Raw genomic sequence first — 20,675 nt, 5'->3', positions numbered from 1 at the left:
ACTAAATTTTGGATCTGTTGGTGAAATTTCATTAGTTGTGTGCTCTTTGTGTTGCTTTTTTGCCTTGAGTATACACGACTATTCAATGACGTTAGTTAGTGCTAATACTCTCTACTTTATCAATGCTTCTTGTAGATTAACGTAACAGTAATATTTCAAAATATAATTGCATCTCTGAGTCTGTATGTTTTTAAAATGTTTACATTTTGTTTTTATTTTATGAGTTTGTGCTACTAATTGATATAATTACCTATATTATATAAAAAAATTGCAATTTGTATTATTCTGCTATCTAGAATTTTAGAATGCACCCTGAGTGTCATTAGCTACAGCAAGCAGACTATGGCTATTTAAATTTGGTTATGTATTATTCACAGCTTTACCACATAGATAATCAATAATAAGCACATATACATGATATATTCGTACCCTTTATCAACAATGCATCTGTAGATTTGTACTTTTACCCATTCTTAGTAGTGCCTTTAAATGTTCAGTTTTTGGAAAACAAAATGTCATTGGTCTGATTTTGTGCTGAGGAAGAAGTGTGGGAGCACTGCTGGACCTCTTCTATGTGGGTATTTTCCTTCAGGATCTTCTCTCCTGTCCGGTGGAGTGAGGTCATCCAGTACTTACACCATGGCTGGAACAAAGGTCCAGTATTGAGTGCTTCTTGCATGGGACTGCTTGGTCTGCTTGGCCTCAATACACAATAGACTCAGATGGCTGATGGCTATTTGTAGTGGTGATGCTGACTTTTTGCAACTGGTTTGTTTTTATTTAGTTTTATGCATTCATCCAAACACAATGAGGTCCCATTTCCTCATACAATGAAACAAGAATAACAAATAAGAACACAGATGTAGTAAAGAAAACTAAAAAAGCCCACAAGTTAGTCACATAGTACCCTAAATGTAGTCAACAGTCCTGTTACCATTCTTACTCTATCACAGAGGTCCCTTAATATACCATAATTGTAAAGTTGTGTCATATGTAAACACATGCTTATAAACTGCTATACATAGCCAAGAAATGAATGCCATTAAGAATATGCATATTATTGTGTAATACAGCGTACTCTGGATGGGAGGACCAAGGCCTCCATACAGTCCTGCATATTTATATTGGAATAGTCTCCATTATCAAGATGTAGGTTTAAAATACATTGCCAAGTTGGCCAAGTCTCTTTAATGATAGCCCTAATATACATTTGCTGGGGGCAAGCATCACCGCATGCCAAACCTCCTTCCCCTTTTGCTGAAAACATTGGAAGGATATATGAGTTTATGCATATATACCCGATTATAGTTTCCTTGATCCAGAGACTTGAAGAAGCTTCTTTATAGGGACCCCTATAATAGATGATGTCTCTTTCCCAAACTGCGCCTATTAATCTGTAGGGACCTATAAAACATCACCTGAGGACTCTGTTTTCAGTATGCCTGATAAAGGATCTTAAATGATGGAATATATAAACCTGTCCCTCAGGACTTGACACCTGTGTGGAGACCTGGAAAACATGCACTGCTATAGATTGCAGAATCACAGGGCTGGTTTCTTTTGACAAAACAATTGCTTACACAATGGTTGTGTCTGGTGAATCAATAAAGTACTGTATGTTCGTGTTTAAACTTTTCATGCAGTAAAAATATGTGGCATAATAAAAGTACATCATACATAAAGCATAGCATAATAAAATTACAATGAAGCATAGCAAATGACATACTAATTTATTTACATACTATTCTGAATCACACTAAAATACAAAGTACTCCAAACACCATAAAAGACTTGTATAGGAAGTTGAAGTCACACAATAGTAAGTACTGGTGACATTGGTCATCCCTGCTTAGTACAGCTCTCACACATAATATAAATACTTACTGGAGGTACCAAAATAAATTCCACTTATAAAAAAAGAATGAACACATTGGGCCTGAGTTATTAAGGAGAGCAAAGCATGAAAAAGGAGTAACTTTGCACCTGGGCAAAACCATGTTGCATTGGAGGAAGAGGTAAATTTAAAATGTGGAGAGAGATTTATAGTTTGGGAAGGGCATGTCCTAGATCAACTTTAAGTTTCAGTGTAAAAATAAAGTTATCAAGTATTTATGTGCTACATGAATTAACAGCCAGTATTTAACTTATGTGCAAATCAATAAACTAATTTGCACCCCTTGCATTGTAACATGGTTTGTCCCGGAGAACATTTACTCCTTTTTTTTTGCCTTACTTTCCTTAATGACTCAGGCCCATTATGTTACATCTTGTGGGGTCCATGCTATCTGTTAACCAAACACTGCACACTTGGGCTCTCATATGGTCAAGAGACACATTTGCCAACTGGATGGATCAGTTGTGGATTCTATTACTGTTGTTTTGTAGTTCACATCTTATTTAATACAAAAAAACGTTACCTACATTTTAACAAAACGCATAAAGTACAGTACTTGTCCCAATTAACATATACATAACCATTATTCTAGCAGCCAATTTGATCTAAAACATGGTAAATATTTGTGTGTAGCTCTGGTTTCTGTAATACAAGAAACCTGGATTGCCTGATGTCAAATGAAACTAAAGCATGTGTCTGTCAGTGAGAGAAGCATCTTGCAACACAACACAACACACATTATAGGTTTTATGGTAGTAGTGCAACATTACTTAGTGCAAAAACTCTCTTGTATCCTGCTGGCCAGTGTGATTGTAAAATAGCATGAAATATGCTGCAAAGCCGCTAATCTTTCAAAGCTCACTGTTAATCCAGCCTGCAAATCAGCCAATGTAAATGATGATTTGCGCCAATTCATTTGGTGGCTAAGCCCAGCTCCACCACTTTTTTGGAAATGTGCAACCCCTTCCATAATATAACTCTGTTCTACATGTGAAGACCCACTGTCCCAGTGTAATAATATACACAGCAAACCTCATACTCTAACAGTTTATGCAATAAGCAGAAAATAAATGTTCTCCCTTTCATACTCACTAAACAGGTCTTGGCCCCAGGCTTCCACCATTATTATAATCCACTGCTGTGATTGTGGCTCAAAAGTGTAGGCTAAATTGTGCCTTTGTGTATTTCACGGCATTGCCTGTTTACAAGATGAAATGTGTTTGTGTTGTTGTTATTATTACTTAGATTTAACATGCTTGTTGATATATTGTTTTTGCTCCTTTTAACTTTGTACAGAAATTTTCCAAATGTCTTAATTTGATATACCGTAGTTGTAATGAAGTAAATATGTGAGCCTGTCTATAACTATTGGATGTGCCATGTATAGATCTACACTGTGAGTCTCTTCCCATAGATCCTGTCCACAACGTTGTCCAAGTCCTTGAGAAGCAGTATCTGGAGGAAAAGAGAAATGCTCTGGAAGAACAGCGACTCATGTATGAACGAGAGCTTGAACAATTACGACAACAACTTTCCCCAGAAAGACAGCACCAGCACAGCAATGAGCGCCTATCCTACACTTCTCAAATGGCACAGCAGAAAATGAGCATATGGGCTGAAGAGAGGTAATAACTTGCCATTTAAGATGCATACTGATGCATCAGAAGTAAAGTCATAATGGAAAAAACTACCATAATCTTGGTATTTAATGCATTTTCTGAATTTTACCACTGTTCTGTGTGTTATAGTTAGTTTAAGTTCCTCGTGGAAGTCCCACAGTATTTGGGAAAAAGAGCAGAGCCATATTGATACAATATCTGGGTCTCCATCCACAGTGAAGGTTATCCATGGCCTTTTATACAGTGTTATAGGGTGACTTAACGTTTGACTTAGATGTTAAAGAAGAGTTTGGTCCTTTCCTATATTCACTGAGTATTGGGTTGATTCTTTGAGTGGAAAAAACTGCCTCTCTTTCATTGAACTGAGTGAAATAGGCTCAAAATCTTAGGTCTATCTTTGGTCAGTGTCTGAGACATAACAGGTTAACACATCTGTGCAGCATAAAGTAACCAGTCTCCCAGTAGGTAGGTATTCCTATCTAATTTTGCCCTATTCCATGGTTATTGTAATCCTAATCCTATTTTTGCTGAAAATATGAGCTGTGCATGCTAGCTGCAAGATTCTGCAGAACTGAGATTCTAACTTGGAAAGTTCTCTCTTACATTCTGGTAGCAAATACACATCCTACCCTACCATGGTGGTGCCCATGATGGCATGCAACACTAGAAAATGCTACTTCGTTGTTCAGAATAATATTCAGTAGGTCGGGTCTGCAGGCCGCATACAGATGTGACATAGATAGTTTGAGATGAATCTTAGTGATCAATGTATATCAATTGATACATACAAGTAAGTGGGCAAAAAATGTAAACCCCAATATAAAGTCCCTTAAAAGGGCATTGTGCTACCACATGTGGCCAGTATGACCTGTATTCGTGAAATTAAGTCTACTAACGTCTGGAATTGTTCATGTGGGACACAGCAGCATTCTTACACAAGAAAGTCACTCAACAGATGCCTGGTTGATGATGATGGAAAACACTGTCTCACGCTTCATTCCAGAATAACCCATAAATACTGAGTGGAAAGGCCGTGGCATATATATAACATCGGTGTCATACTCATCAAACTAATGGGTGGCGACATGCCTTTGTTGTTCAAATTTCTCTGGAACGAGGCATTTCACCCTGGGAGACATCAGGAAAGAAACGCAACATCAACATGGAGTGAAGATGATCATTAAGTAGAGAATAGCATTGACTTTGCTTTCTAAAGGAATCATCATCAAATCTTTTAAAGGAACGACTGCACCCAAATTATGCCAGAAATATTATTCTCACAATATTATGAGACCACCAGAACCCTTCACTGTTGGAAACAAGCACTCACGGCTGTAGTATTGGCACCACATGTGCACTCAGCCTTTTGTTGGCAAAATGGTGAAGGATTATTCATCTGACCATATTACATTCCTCCAGTGCTCAGTAGTCCACTTCCTATGCATTTTACACCACTATGCATGCATCTGTGCATTGCCAGGTGTGATGAGCAGTTTATGAACTGCAACCTGACTGATATGCTGCTCTTTGAAGTTCTTGTCGAACGGTTTTTGAGAAACTGGCTGTTTGTGCCACAGGTGTAATCAATTGAAATGCAGCTGCTTGCCATTGCGCTACGAGTTATTCTGGAGTATGCATTCGGCCCATTGTTTCCTTTTGCTGCTGACATTGTTTCCATCAGAGTGCTGACATTGATAACAAACAACAGCGCTGATAACTGATGTACACATATGAAACAATCCGTGTGGTATATATGAACACTTTAATAAAAAATATATAAATCAACCATAAAATATGCAATATAAAATCAACACTGGCCAGTGGATGAAGGACAGAGCATCAAATAAATCTATTGCAATGGTACGCCATATTGTTGGTAAAAGTGTGGCCACACTACTAATACAAAGGTGATTAGCACCGGAAATGCAAAGAGCACCACTTCTATAATTCTGGCCCGTGAATCCCGGAGATAATTCTGCCGTGAATACCACAAATAGAATGCACACTCTGTGGAGAAAGAAAATGTCACTGAACTGCCAAGGCAGGGAACACACTACAGACCTGGTCCGATTCTCAATCCCGTAAAGGTGTCTGTGTGTATGTACTCCTCATGACATGAAGCTCCGTGGTGCCTGAAGTGAAGCCGTAGCTGAATGATCCAATCCAATAAGGAAATGAGAGGCGGCTGGTACGATCGTAGCACAGAGTGTGAAGATGTAAAAACTTGAAGTTGTAGCGGTCTCGGGGAATTCACTGGAATGAAGGCCAGATAGATGGAACTGGGGTGTCCAGCGGCTCAGTGGGATATCCAAGTCAACTGACGCGTTTCTTCACCTGCCGGATGATTTCATCAGAGGAAGTCATTGATGCTAGTGAAGCATTAGCAAGTTGAGCTGCCTTGGTCACTGAAGCTCTTGACAAGTGCACCACAACAATCGCCGCTCTTTCGAAGCAACTGAGGTTTCCTCTTATAGCCATGGTAGCCGTATTTATTTGTAACCAGGCCAGTCCAGCAATTTTATACATGGCCCTGACCATGCTAGGATGTTATTTGCATGAGCCATTCTTATGTGGAAACCTTTGCTTTCAATATTGCATATATCACATAGATTTATTTAAAATTAAAAATCAATACAACAAAAGAAATAGTAAAATATATATAAAACATAAATAGGAAAGAATATATTCCAAAAATCAAGTAAGAGACTGATATGCATGATGTAAAAGTCTCAAAATCTCACAATACTTCTGAGTATCTTTATAAAACTTCATTCCATATAATAGAAATGCATGTCCCAAGTTTATGTCTTATGAATCCAAAAGTCCCATGTATCTTTAGAGAGTTCCTTATAGTAAAAAAAGATACTTACAATGTCCAGAATCGCAATTCCCAAAAGCGCAATGTAGGCAACTACCTATATATGTTCTAGGACTATATAAAGAAATGTATTAGTGGCAGGAGTTTAATACTGAGCACATGTGTTTGCTTAGAGTATTAATTAATACAAATAAATTATTTTTTCCACTTTTTAGTGAGTTGAGAACTGAACAATCCTTATACTCTCATTATTCAGCAAAAAGTGTTGCTCACTCTGTTTCCATATATCTGTCTGTCCCACATCCCAGTTGAGTGACATTATTTGAGTACATTTTGGACTTTTATATCCGTTTTTGTAATATTAAGGAAGTTAGACATAGACTGGACAATTTAAAAGTCTATTATGTCTTATGGCAAATATAAGTAAATTACATCTACAGTAGATTTAGTGATGTTTTGCAAAAACGCGTTTGCCAGGTTTAGCTACTACATAATGACACTTCTACAAACAACATGAAAAGTAGATATGAGCGCAATTTTTAAAATTGTTCTGCAAAATATTTTACGTTTTTCTACAGGTTTGCACTCCAATAGCATACAGCAGAACGAATTGACCGTTGGAAATGTTCTTTTATACTATAAATAACATAAAATGTGATTTACAAGTACAGTGTAGAATGGCTTTCCATAGAATGGCAAGGCACAAGCAGAACTCAAAGATTTTATTGGCACACCTTCACACCTCTGTGAAACAGCATATTCCACCAAAAAACTCGTGTGTGTGAAATTTTGCTGCAACTTTACGCATTTCTAGTTAAAAAAACTATCCTATGTCATGCCCTAAATAAAATGCTCTTTGGTGAGGAGATTCGATTTGCATTAGTGAACCTAGATTTCTGCCAAGTGCATGGTGTTACTGAAAAAGATAGCAGTGTTTGGGAAATAGCAGGAGGTTGTACTGGCCAATGAGAGGAGTTGGGTGGTAAAAGTCTAAGCACGGAATAGATGCACCCAGAATTTTGGAGCAAGATTATTGTAATATAAGGAAGACACTTTGGGCTAGATTTACTAAGCTGCGGGTTTGAAAAAGTGGGGATGTTGCCTATAGCAACCAATCAGGTTCTAGCTGTCATTTTGTAAAAGGTACTAAATAAATGAAAGCTAGAATCTGATTGGTTGCCATAGGCAACATCCCCACTTTTTCAAACCCGCAGCTTAGTAAATCTAGCCCTTTGTGTCCCTCCTGTAAAGGAAGGACCAATGCTACAGAGCCATTATCACTCCGAGCAATCACTTCAAACACTTACATTTTGCACCAGCTCAGAACTGGTGGGGATCTGGCCTGTACTATACTTTAATGGTATGTATTTTGACCATCCGGTTGCACTAACATTTCTAGGCATATTTTAAGCAGGGACTTCAAAGACACAAAGTGCCACATGTAATAAAGGCAATGTCCCTTTTGTTGATATATGAGTAAAGCTGACTTTAGTAGCATTTTAAGAGAAAACCAGAAACATTTATTTAACCTCTGTTGTACTGGGGTGTGGAAAAAGGGGTAGCGGTGGCAAATCAATGAATGTTGTTTTTGCCACTGCCTCCATCTCTGACTTTTCATAAGCCTTGTGGCCTGGGCATCAGATGTATAAGCCTGTCATGGGTCGACCTATGGAAACCTTGCATGCACTGCCTTTGTCCAGTGAACACACACATGATTCTATAAAAGCCTTTATTATGGGGATAATGTGTGATGGGGAAAGGTGTGGAACAAGGAGGAACACTTTTGAATGTGCATAGTAAATGACACAATGCAAACAGGGGTGGAAACTGTTCTCAACAATAAAAAGGAATATGCCCTAGTTTTGTTCACCCGGCATATGTTGGGTTTTGCTTTCTCTCTGACTGTACCTGACTGACACTTAACAAATAAATAACTCACTAATATTGCTAATCACCCACACTCTGCACCTATACTCTTGGTTAATTTCATTCCTGCGAGGCTTCACTGTACAATAGTCTTTAGCATACAATGGGATGTACCTTCCAGTTTCACTACGGCGTAGCAACGCATTTCTAGGCACCATAAGAGCAATGGAATAAAAAGCTTCCAACACACAAAGTGCCAAGGGTAGTTAAAGCAACACTAATGTCCCTTCGCTCTCATGGTTAATTTACACCAAAAGGAGGCTAAATTGAACAGTGTTTCACCCTCTGCTACTTGAATGCAGTGTTGGAAGAGAAAGGTGGTCCGTGGTAGAGATGACTATGAAGTCATCTTCACTACAACTTCTATGTTTTAGTGACACAATAGTGTTTACACTATACTTCCTGTAGACTAGCTCAGGACAGGATAATAGCATAATAGCACAATAAAGTTCAAAAACATTAATCACATAAAATAGGTGGAGCAGTGATTTAGAAAGGTTAATATATCAGGAAATAAAACATCTCTTAAATGCTTCATTAGGTATGGCCAGAATGTCTGGAACACATATCGAGATTACAGAAAAAGTAAGACTTCCGTTTTAAAAGAGAATGAATACTGAGGTCTCTGAGGAGTGATATCTCAATCCTTTCATATTATGTTCTACAGGGATGAGCTCTTCCGACGGAGTCTTTCTAAACTCAGGGAGCAAATAGTCAAGGCTAACACATTGGTGAGAGAAGCCAACTTTCTGGCGGAGGAGATGAGCAAATGCACAGACTATCAGGTCACTCTTCAAATCCCAGCAGTCAACCTCAGCGCCAACCGTAAGGTTAGTAGTTGAGACACCCTAACAAACTACTTTAGAGCCCTTTTTAAAAAAAAATCTTGTATGTTATATGTATGTTTTTATTGTATATAACTATTGAATATACGTTCTATAACCAAATTTTTGTTAAATACACTCATGGTTATTCTACAATTGAATATATACTTTTCAAGCCTTAATAAAACCTGTGTATAAACATATTTTGAAGTATTGCCAATAAGTTCCTACAGTAAGTATCATCTTTCCCTAAGGTGCGTGAATAGTTTCACACTACCAACCCGTGAGGACGCCTTTATTTACTGACACACATATATTATACAGGTATACAGTCTTAATCTTACCTAGTTTAACTCGCCCTCAGAAACTGAATACACACGTAATTAAAAGGGTATACATGGCAACCCTGCTGCCTTTATTTTAGGTACAGTAGTATATTTTATGTAAGGCAATTCTGTTGTGATCTGCTTGAAACAGCCATTTATTTACCATAAGATATATCTATTAGTCTAAGACGATAATCGCTAATTCTAAATCACAATCACACATTTGTCCACTGGCCTAGTATGAGTGTTTAGTTATACCATTGGTGAACGGTGTATGCTATAATTCTAATGAAACTTCTTTAGACATTGTAGCAGTTTTTTATTTGACCCACTAATATATAAATATTAGCATGTAAGGATTCATTCAAGCCACTGGTATAGCACTTTGTTCATACAGTGTTGTATATTGTTTTTAATATGAAAATTCCTCTGTTCTCAGAGAGGAGCGATAGTGAGTGAACCAGCCATCCAGGTGAGGCGAAAATGTAAAGGCACTCAAGTGTGGACCATTGAGAAGTTGGAGAATAAACTCATCGATATGAGGGATGCTTACCAAGAATGGAAAGAAGGCCCAGTTGAAGTAATTATTGGTGTTGCAATGTTTTTAGTACATTTCTGTAACCCACAGACTTGGGAGCTAAACATCTGGTTATTCTCTTAGGCTTTCTATGGCCGGCAAACAGTGTGGGAATTCCGCAAACTTTATCGCATACCATTACAAAAGAAAACAATGGGATATATGAAAACTTTGTTTCATAATCAGAAGCATTACATGTCATCTTCATGCCTACACTCTACTGATCAGTGGTGTGCCTTTTTCTCCTATAAATGCATTTTTCATATATTCCTATTCAAAGTATGGAAAACGTGCACATGTGTCCATATACATGTCAAGTGACATCATATCAATATCTACAATCTAAAAAATTATTACAATAGCAATAATCATCATGATGATCATCATCATCGGCTATTTATATAGCGCCACTAATTCTGCAGCGCTGAACTCACATCAGTCCCTGCCCCATTGGAGCTTATTGTCTAAATCCCCTAACTTACACATACACAGACCGACAGAGACTAAGGTCAATTTAATAGCAGCCCATTAACCTACTAGTATGTTTTTGGAGTGTGGGAGAAAACCCACGCAAACACGGGGAGAACATACAAACTCTACACAGATAAGGCCATGGTCAGGAATCAAGGCTCACCACTAAGCCACCGTGTTGCCCCAACAATACACAAAACCACAATCCAGTGTAGCATAAATGGGTGCGCACAGCTAGGGTAGGTATAATTATGTTAGAACTCAGCTGCTAGAAAATGGGAGAGTCCACTCCCTTTTGGTATCTGATATAGTGGTATTCAGCGCTTGAGTCTAACTAATGCAATATAGTGAAATGTCTTAGATGATACAACATACATTTATTGATAACATGCTTACATAATAGAAAAAATTGTTGACAAATGCAGCTTAAAGGTATTGCATAAAATAAGTATTAAAATTCACAAAAGGATTCACAGAAAAAATTCATGAACAAATTGACAAAATAATTCTACAAAGAAAGTCCATGGTGCCAATTATAATTGGTAGTCTCTAAAATTAAGGAGATTCACTCCTATCATAGACAGTCTCTACAACAGTGAGTAAACGGTCAAATCTTTAAAAATGTTCGATAATGTTATTGTTGGAAGATAAACCAGAATACTTGCAATTAGTCCTTTCTTGAGATGTAGTTAACGATGGGATGTCGTGAAGGTTGTCGAATCCAACGCTGCACAGCTGCTGTGTTTTGTTATATCTCGTGTCTTACAGCTCGCCGTGTGTTCCAGCGTGGAGCGCACGCAGCTACTTCCGGAAATGGGCGTGGTTGCCGACGCGGTTCGTCACAGACATGTGACTTTTTCAAGGCTTGTGCTGTCAGCACAAGCCTTAACCCTAAAACCCTAACCCATGCTTTTTGCTCCCTGATTTTACCAATACAGACATAGGTTGGCATCACTAGGGTTAATCTGTTAATTTTTTTAATTGATGTCATTGTGTATTATTGTACTGTATTGTCCCGCCACAGGCAGCTCTCTGGTTAATGTGTTTGGGGTGGGGGTCTTAGGGTAATGTTTGTGTTATTTTTTTTTAAAAAAACATTAACTATTTTGTGCTCGACCCGCTTGCTGTATTGCTCACACATACGTTCCTTAGCAATTTTAAAAAAATTCCTAGTGAATGGATCTGCAAACAAAAACAAACATCTTAATATTGAGTTCCCTTTCCGAAGAGCTTACAATCTAAATGATTGATGGGAGAGCTACGATCGTAAAAGGCAAGATAAAACTTGCTCAAGTCCAGCATTAGGCTTCAAGGGTTTAAATTGTGGACATGGTTATCAGAGCTTGTAGAATGTTACTGATTTAAAAGGCATTGTGTATTTTGCTATTGAATGTCGTCTTTGATATTATGGCCATGGATTACAAGTGTATATGTCAATTAAGAAATATATAAGAATCAAATATGACATGTGAACCTTTCTACACAAGTACCATGGTTTTGTATAGGTGAAGCCTGGCATTAGCTACATATATCAAATTGAGTGGAACGGGTAGTGTGGAGCACATTTGCTAAACAGGCCTAGTGAGTCACTGGGCTAGTACAGCGATATATTAGTGGTCACCTTTACATTGACAATTTGAAAGTAAGGTACAGAAGTTTTAGTCTGAAATACTATGTCTCAAAATCTTGCTATTTTCAGTGCAAAGAGCTTATTGTTTAAATTCTCTGTGGTCACAGCTGTGGTTTGACCCCACTTTATAGAAAATATTGTATGGATAAACCACAACCTTGCATAATGTTAATCTGTGGAGGAATTCAAATTTCTTAAAGTAGATCTTATGTTAATCTAAAAGTAGTAACTGTGGATGACATATATCAAAACAGGTTTTTTATTCTAATTGCAGTTTAATAAATCAAGTAACCACATAATGTTAGTAGCGATCTTGTTTCATTGATGAGACATATTCCACTTTTTTCTAAATTATATACAGACATTAATATTATGGTCATTCTTGATTCCTTGTCATCTCTTGCAGAATAAAAGGCTTAGTTATAGGAAGGGGGACCCATTTTATGAAGCTCAAGAAAATCACAACCTTATTGGGGTGGCAAATGTATTCCTAGAATGTCTATTTTACGATGTTAAACTTCAGTATGCAGTGCCTATCATCAGCCAGCAGGGAGAGGTAAGGCTCCAAATCTTTTTATGTTATTACAATGTTTAACTGGGGCTTTAATTATTATCACACTAATGTGGAAGAGTGCATAAAATATTTAGGATGTCTTCAACTTTAATACGTATTCTAAAAAGTGTATACATGTGTTAGGAAATTCTAACTTGCAAACATAATTAGTACTAGTAAGCAAGACCCCGAGGAAGAAGCTATCTGTCTTTAATTAAGCAACTTTTATAGTTTATTGGACTGAATATGACAATGCTGATGGCATGCCTGGAAGTTACAAGGCCCAAGTATGACAATTCCTTAGCCAAATGCTTAGTTATTGGCAAGAAAGTGGAGATAATTATGATAATCTTTAAAAAGGCAATAATTATCTGTAATGTACATAGAGATGTAGAGAGGCAACAAGCAGGTCAACTGAAGAATATAAAGATAAGGTTTCAAGTTTTGTAAGATTCTTCAATGTAGCAAATGCAAGGTTATGTTTGATGAATGCGGTATCCAGAAGGTAAAAAGGACTTGATATTTTACAACTGGAGTAAGGGTTCTTTAAAGGAGGCTTAGAAAACTTCTTAGAAAATCTAAGGAAGTGAAGAATTGAAAAGGATGAATCACAAATGACAAGTTATAGGACATAGTTGCTTGGGACAGATGAAAACTGGGCAACGGAATGTTTGAACAATTAACAACTAGCGATTGAGGTATTCAGTAACAATAAAGGAACGTGACATGGAGCAATGATTGAAGTCTAGGTACAATGCAGTACAGTGCTTGTGTTGATATCATTAAAAAACATAAGGGAAAAAGAACAAATGTGAAGTGTGGGTCATAGTGGGTCTCAAAAAACAGAATCCACATGTATGCAAGTTTAACAACATAAACACAGAGTTATCAGAAGCGGAGGCAGACTGATGTATAACGTTTATCAGAGGAGATTTGTCCGCAGAAAAATACATCATTGGGTTACTAGGATAGTGTTCATGATACCAAGGGGACTAGCGAATATGCATAATCAAGGTTGAAGGGCAGGCAGCAGGCATTCAGCAGAGAATGAAGCCAAGCCATACAAGCCGAGGTCAAACACAAAAGATCCATATTAGTCAGGTGCTGCAGTTTGCTGGAAACACTGAACAGAAGCCAGTTATGCGGCAATGGATTGCTTCAATAGCCCATTGATTACAGACGCTGTCACAGCTGGAGTGCAGGATCTGCACTGAGCATTCTAGGATACTAACAAAAAGTTATACTGAACATGCTCAAGGGCTTAAGACAGATTAATATTTATTTATTTAAAATGTATTCCTGACATAGAGAATTGAGTAAGTAGCTAGGATGTGACTTGTATGAAACCCCCAACTTCCTGACTCACCTGAAATTGGACTAAAAACTTGTGACTCCTTGAATTTCGCCACTCACTTTTAATACCAGCAATTTGAAAGGTCTTTGGACAGCATTTTTTCTCCTCACCATAAAAAATGTCATTTGTACTACAACTGGTTTTACAGTAATACACCTATCTGGGCCGTGCCAGAACAATCCAAAGTACTTGCTTACTTTCCAGTCTTTGGAAACATATCAGCAAACTAGGAGGTTTGCCGGGCAAGTTGAAATTTTTTTTTTTTTTATTTTTTAAGTTGACCACTGTGCAAAACTGTAAATGTCCCGCTAACCAGTTTTGAACCACCCCTTTCATTGAAAAAAAACGTTTAAGTTTTTCTCCTAAAATGTAGTTAAGTTTAGCCGGAATGTGTTGAACTGGGAAGCAGCTGAAAATGTTGAAGGCTGAACATCATATATTAAGCAGGCCTGGAATCTTGAAAGAGAACACTAAGGAACCAGAGATTATACACTGAGCTAAATAATAGTGTGGAGGGACTGATGTGGGAGGGTACAGCAGGTTGAGAGAACAGCACAAGGGGAAACTGTTGAGTATGAAATATAATATAATGACTAAGAAAGAAATGCTGGATTAAGGATATAATCATGTGGAGGCAGAAAGGTGCACTGAGTAAATGAATAGATAATATGCCATATTGGACCTGGAGCTGCACTGCATTAAACTTGACAATAAGAGGCGGAAGTTAGCAGTAAACTAATTAACAACACCTAGTTGGGACAGATTGTATCGTGACAGGCTGGGTGCTGTATATTACGGTGATGTCAGTCCCTGCTTTCATTCCACTTTTGCTGACTCCAGGTCAGAATTTACCACCTTGATAACATGGTGAAATAATACACAAATGCTGTTGTAGCATAGTGAATTCATGACCTATATCCCAGTGATTTCTATCATTGTTATATCATCATAATCATCACCTTTTATTTATATAGCACCACTGATTCTGCAGCGCTGTACAGAGAACTCATTCACATCAGTCCCTGCCCCATTGGAGCTTACAGCCTAAATTCCCGAACATACACATACACAGACAGACAAACCGTGAAAGAGACTAGGGTCAATTTTGATAGCAGCCAATTAACCTACTAGTATGTTTGGGAGGAAACCGGAGTACCTGGAGGAAACACACACAAACACGGGGAGAACATACAAACTTCACACATATAAGGCCATGGTCGGGAATTGAACTCGTGACCCCAGCGCTGTGAGGCAGAAGTGGAGTCTGAACATTGAATCAGTAATAAATGAAAATAAAACAAACTTGATTTGACTGTAAAGAAGAATAGAGAAACAGGGCGGAGGGGCAGAAAGTATTACTTTGAGGTTGATAACATGCAGGGAGAAAGGAGAGAAATTGTTGCTGCAGTGCTGAGAGTGAGATGTTTTGATATGCTGACATCAAGGCATGAGTGTAAGGCGGGGTTTAAAGCTTTGGCTCCTCCCACAATCACAGGCTATTTAGCTTTCTTAGTAGTCAAAAACAGAGGTCATTTCACACATAACTAATTATTGCTGCTTGTTGTGTATTTTCTTTTGGAGTTTTCTTTTTAAACTATAGCTATATAAACCTTGCATGAGTCCCTGAAAGCTAATCCTGATCACACACAACTTATTATATACACAATACAACCTAATGTGGTGCCCACCTTGAAGGTATATACATTGTTTCAGATAAATGTGCAACTTCACAGAATATTAGCTATTGCTGCCAGCTGGTGTTTTTTATACATTTTCCTAAATATTATTCACTGCACCTCTCACTCCAGTCATAATTCCGTGCTTAGGTAATTTTTGCAAATGCAGTGCATTTACATTCATGCTTATGGAATTTATCAGCCATTGTATGAAAAGATACTGAGCTAATGACATTGTATCTCTCTGCTTAGGTCGCAGGACGACTTCACATCGAGGTGATGCGGGTTACGGGTGTGGTTCCTGAGTGTTTAGTGGGCGATGACTCATCAGAGAATTCTAGTGAAAGTGGTAGCTTTGAAATCATAGAAAATAGCGGGGAAATAATCTACCGGCCAAAAAAGCTGACATGTCGAGTGAGTATAATCTATGTGCCGTAAGAAATAAATATACGTTGGGTAAAACATGGGAATAAGGATGGCGCAGCAAATATTTATGAATTTGGTTAGCATATGTGTAAAAGAATAAAAGAAGAATGTTAATATGCTCAGTGACAGTTATGAAAAACTGGTGCACAGGAAAAAGTTGGTATAACCAATAGCATCTGTACTTCAGCTTTTTTTCTGTTGTACTAGCAAAATAGGCAAATCTAATTGGTTACTATTGGCAATGCCACATTGTTTTTTGTTTATAAAAATGGGGTAACAGTTTTACCATTGTCTTTCTTCATTTTAAGACAAACTAGGCGAATTTAATTATTTAATACTTTGTTTTACAGAGGTTTAAATACGATTTGCTCCAATATGTCTCATTTCAATTCCAGGTCAAGATTAAAGAGGCTACAGGGCTTCCGATGAACCTATCAAACTTTGTGTTCTGCCAATACACCTTCTGGGACCAGCCTGAACCTACGGTAGCTCCACCCATGGTCAACCCTGACATGCCTTCACCTCGAAGTAAAGATGCACAGTTTACAGTGACATTTGCACATTCTAAGGTAATTATTATTTACTTAATGATGTTAGCGTTGTGTTTGCTCAAAAGCTGTCGTGTTTCTGTTACTAAAAATAAGCAGCAAAAAATGTGTTAAAATTTTTGCCCTGGTACAGAGTTTACAGGCGAGCAAACCTGGATGCACTGCAAGGGGTGCACGTGGAATTTTTTTTTTGCGTGAGAGCCAAATGCTGCATGTTCTATTATGCTGCGCACACATGCCGCCAGCTCTATTTGTTCACTGCATTTTAGAATTGGTGTAGGCCTTCTCCTGTCACAACTCTAAAGGGGAGATTCAATTAGCTGCGTTGTTTCTCACAACATTGCGGCTCTGCATTTTTATCGTTACTGCATTAAATTCTCCACTGATTTTTCATGGTGCAATAAAAAATCAGCAGAGATTTCTTGTAAAAATCCTGCGGCCGCGATGTTCCTTGGCTATTTGAATCTCCCTCTAATTCTGGTTGTGCATTTTACATTTTTTCCTGCAGCACAAAGCGTTTTCTACATATGCAAATTTTGCAGCCAGTAGCTGTAATTGCTCCTAACTCGTTCAGTTCCATAACGTATTGTGCTTTGAAAGAAATGCACTGAACATCTACATAATTGCAGTTAGTAAAGAACTCTTACTGTTCCTCAGCACCAATATGACCCTACAGAAGACAGCCAGCAGGAGCCCGACTGCGGACTGCATTGAACAATTTCAAAGTTAGTTTTTTGGTGTTGTGTTAAGTCTGGTATTTTTTGTTTTTGTTTTAGGATTATGTGGTGAATATTACAGAAGAGTTTTTGGAGTTTATTTCCGATGGAGCTCTTGCTATTGAAGTTTGGGGTCACAGATGTGCTGGAAATGGAAGATCATTGTGGGAGATTGATTCTCTGCATGCTAAGTCTAGAACACTACGAGACAGGTCTGTGTGGCTAAAGCATTTCAACCATTGTACTGCTTGAAATGGAATTTTAGAAGTGGTGCTGTGAAAATGAGTGGACGGGGTCATCTAGCCCCCCGATATTTTAGGGATATTGATTTAAAATTAAGTTTGCCCTAATGCTTTTTAACAGTATTTGCAAATACATATTTTTATTTCAGTGGCCCTCACCTCTCCTATGTCGCACACACAATGGGACATGCAGGCACGTGCGCCCCCTTCGGGACATGCAGGCACGTGCGCCCCCTTCGGGACGTGCAGGCACGTGCGCCCCCTTCTGGACGCGCAGGCACAGGTGCCCCCTTTGGGACATGCAGACAGATACACATAGAACAGATACTGAGAATAACATCCAGTACACAGAAATCTGTCTCGCTCACTAAAGTACCTGCCTGTGTCCCGAAATAAACCATGATAATGGTGTTGAATAATGAAGAAATAGATAGTAGAACTCCTGATTTGTTCATTCTACTAAATAAAGCTTTGCCACAACAACAGTTTCAGGTGACTTAGCATTTATATTACAGTGTGTCTGTATTACTGATTGAGCTATATAACCGGCAGCCATTTTTCTATAGACTAAAGTGCACTGAAACTATGTAAATAGCTCACACACTGTGACTTCTGCATTGGGGACAGATTTGATTGTGACAGCTGATCACCAGCTATACACATAATGATATTTTCCTATATTTAAATTGAATATCGTTAAATGGAGTCTCATAAGTTGGCCATTTCCATTGGCATGTGGAAAAGTGGCATATGTGTATCTTTTTAAGTGTAATATAAATCATTTGAAAGCAAAGCCTTATTTTCTCATACACAAACAGAAAAACAATCACGATTCTTTCATCTTTTTATATCATTGTATACTTTCCATTATTACATGTGGAGCTGGTATTTCTGATATTGCTCCACACCCTTTTGGTGTCAGAAAAAAATGTTAGATCTGTTGTTTGTTGAAAGCCACATTATATTTTTATTATTATCATTATACAATTTGTAAAATTGCTATATAGGTACTCACCTTTCAGGATAATAGACATGTGCATATAGCTTCCAATATGAGCATCAACACATTCACACATTTAAATCTGATTCTGTGTAAGGGCTGTTATGTGCGTATTGTCGCTAACCAATAACGATTGTCGAACCTCGATTTGTGTTTCCAAAGCACAAAGATTTACTCGCAAATAAGTAGAATAATATGCTCAAGCGAAGTAATAGTAAATACAGCCGTTACTTATCGCAGGCGCTCTGGATCCAGTGCAGTCATTCAATCCTGAAGTCTGGGGACAAGATGTCTGCACTCTGGATCACAAGCTGCTGCTTATATACACAATCAAATACAGTAATACAATGAAGATGGTATGGCTTGCATCTATTGGTCCGGGTCTCAGGAATGTCCAAGGGGTCGTCAATCATTGGCTGGTTCATCCTAAGGAATCCAAAGGAGGGGGTCATCTCTGCAGGGGGTATGCTCTGCTCTTCCCGCCAGGATTCCTTAGTCTTAAGTAGTTCATAATTCCCTATCATTCATAACTTGCGTATGCACTCTGCGATTCCCTCGCAGAGTGAACCAAACAGTAGGATATGTAACAAGGTTCATTATGATACCACTCATGATGTTATTCCCTCAACCCGTTCCGTGTATTTCACTAATATGCATGTAACTCTGATATAACATATAAATACTACCATATTTCGACATAACTGACTATGTGTTGCAACTACCATTAATGTGTACTATTTTATAAATATGCGTGTTTGTGCGAATGTATGGTAAAAGACCAATTACTGTTGCTGCCACGTGTAGTGGATGCGTACGCCCTTTCACGCCGTAGCGTGCCCTTGTACGTCGTAGCGTACCGTACGCATCTTTTCAGACAAAGACAACCAAGTTTGCTAGACTTTAATTGAAATGACTTTATCCAATTTACTGACTTCAACAGTTCCACCCTTTGATAGTGTAATAAACTATCACCCAATCACCATTTCAAGTTCAGGATTGTACAATACTTCTCCACAGACCATGATCTCGGTATCTGGTACCACCCTTTCAGTCTCTTTCTCAGTGTTACTCCCATGAGACCGTTTTCCACACTTCAACACAGTAGGAACACATTTGACAACTAAACCAATTGCTAAGATGACACCCAGTATAAGGAGAAGGAGCTTACCTACACTCGCAATCATTTCCTGTACCCACTCCCCCAGACCGGAGAACCATTTTGCTGGGTTCAACCATGAGAACCAACCCGCCACCTTTTCCCCGACCTCATATAATGAAGAATTATGGCTCTTTCGAAATTCCCATTTCAGCTGCAAAATTTCATCCATCTTCCGGTCTATAACCTCTTTAGGGTCTTCCGTATTATTAGTAATGTACGTGCAACATTTGACACCGAACTGGGTGGCCAGTGTCACACAGTACCCACCAGTAATAGAGGTGAGATAATTTAGTACCAGTCTATGTTGCACTAACTCCTTCTTGTACGCTTGTAGCTCCCTTCCAGTATACCTGAAAGTGTCATCATACATCTCGGTGATATTATCTATTAATTTAGCTAGGTCTTGGATATATTTAAAGTTTAATGTTCCCCGAGCGGTCCTGGTGAGATCTAGAGCAACCATAACTTGGAAACCAGCAGTTTCACTAATCAATTTTGTAGCTATGGGTTCCTCACCAGGAATCATATTTCTCTTGCCACGGTGTTCATACTGTGTGTGTATGTATGGTGGTGATGTAGTCTTGTGAATATCTACCATTTCTTCATGAGTAATAGTCATGATTTCAGGAACCAGTTTAGCTAAGAAACGCAAGCCCTTGGAACTCGGAGTCACCCAGGAATAAGCTTTCCTTCCACAAACAAAATACACATCATCAGGGAAGGAACAGTATGCCCATGAATTATATCACACAGAGTTTTGATAAAACTACCCATGCCTAGTTTCTCCATCTGCTCTAGACACGTGTCGGCATTAATGATATTTATCTGTAGAGACTTTTCCAATAGATACCTTCTTATGTTTGGTTATACGCCCTAACTTGTGACTTCCATCAGCATTCCTGCCAAGTAGTGACCT

General features: G+C 38.3%; 1 protein-coding gene across 9 annotated transcripts in view; it reads left to right on the top strand.

Annotated features, from left to right (window-relative positions):
- KIF13A (kinesin family member 13A) overlaps positions 1-20,675 on the top strand; it is a 169,365-nt gene that overhangs the window by 98,495 nt on the left and 50,195 nt on the right. For all 9 annotated transcript variants that reach the window (XM_075213123.1, XM_075213122.1, XM_075213116.1 and 6 more), the window contains 7 exons: positions 3,309-3,519; positions 8,925-9,087; positions 9,847-9,987; positions 12,492-12,641; positions 15,921-16,082; positions 16,490-16,663; positions 17,419-17,570. In XM_075213123.1, the coding sequence (XP_075069224.1) occupies positions 3,309-3,519; positions 8,925-9,087; positions 9,847-9,987; positions 12,492-12,641; positions 15,921-16,082; positions 16,490-16,663; positions 17,419-17,570 (1,153 nt within the window). The remainder of the gene's footprint in view (positions 1-3,308; positions 3,520-8,924; positions 9,088-9,846; positions 9,988-12,491; positions 12,642-15,920; positions 16,083-16,489; positions 16,664-17,418; positions 17,571-20,675) is intronic.

The sequence above is a fragment of the Mixophyes fleayi genome, chromosome 5, assembly GCF_038048845.1.
Source record: "Mixophyes fleayi isolate aMixFle1 chromosome 5, aMixFle1.hap1, whole genome shotgun sequence".
In the NCBI taxonomy this organism is placed as follows: Eukaryota; Metazoa; Chordata; class Amphibia; order Anura; family Limnodynastidae; genus Mixophyes; species Mixophyes fleayi.
The sequence above is the reverse complement of the archived record's forward strand: the minus strand, read 5'-3'. Positions and strand labels throughout refer to the sequence as shown.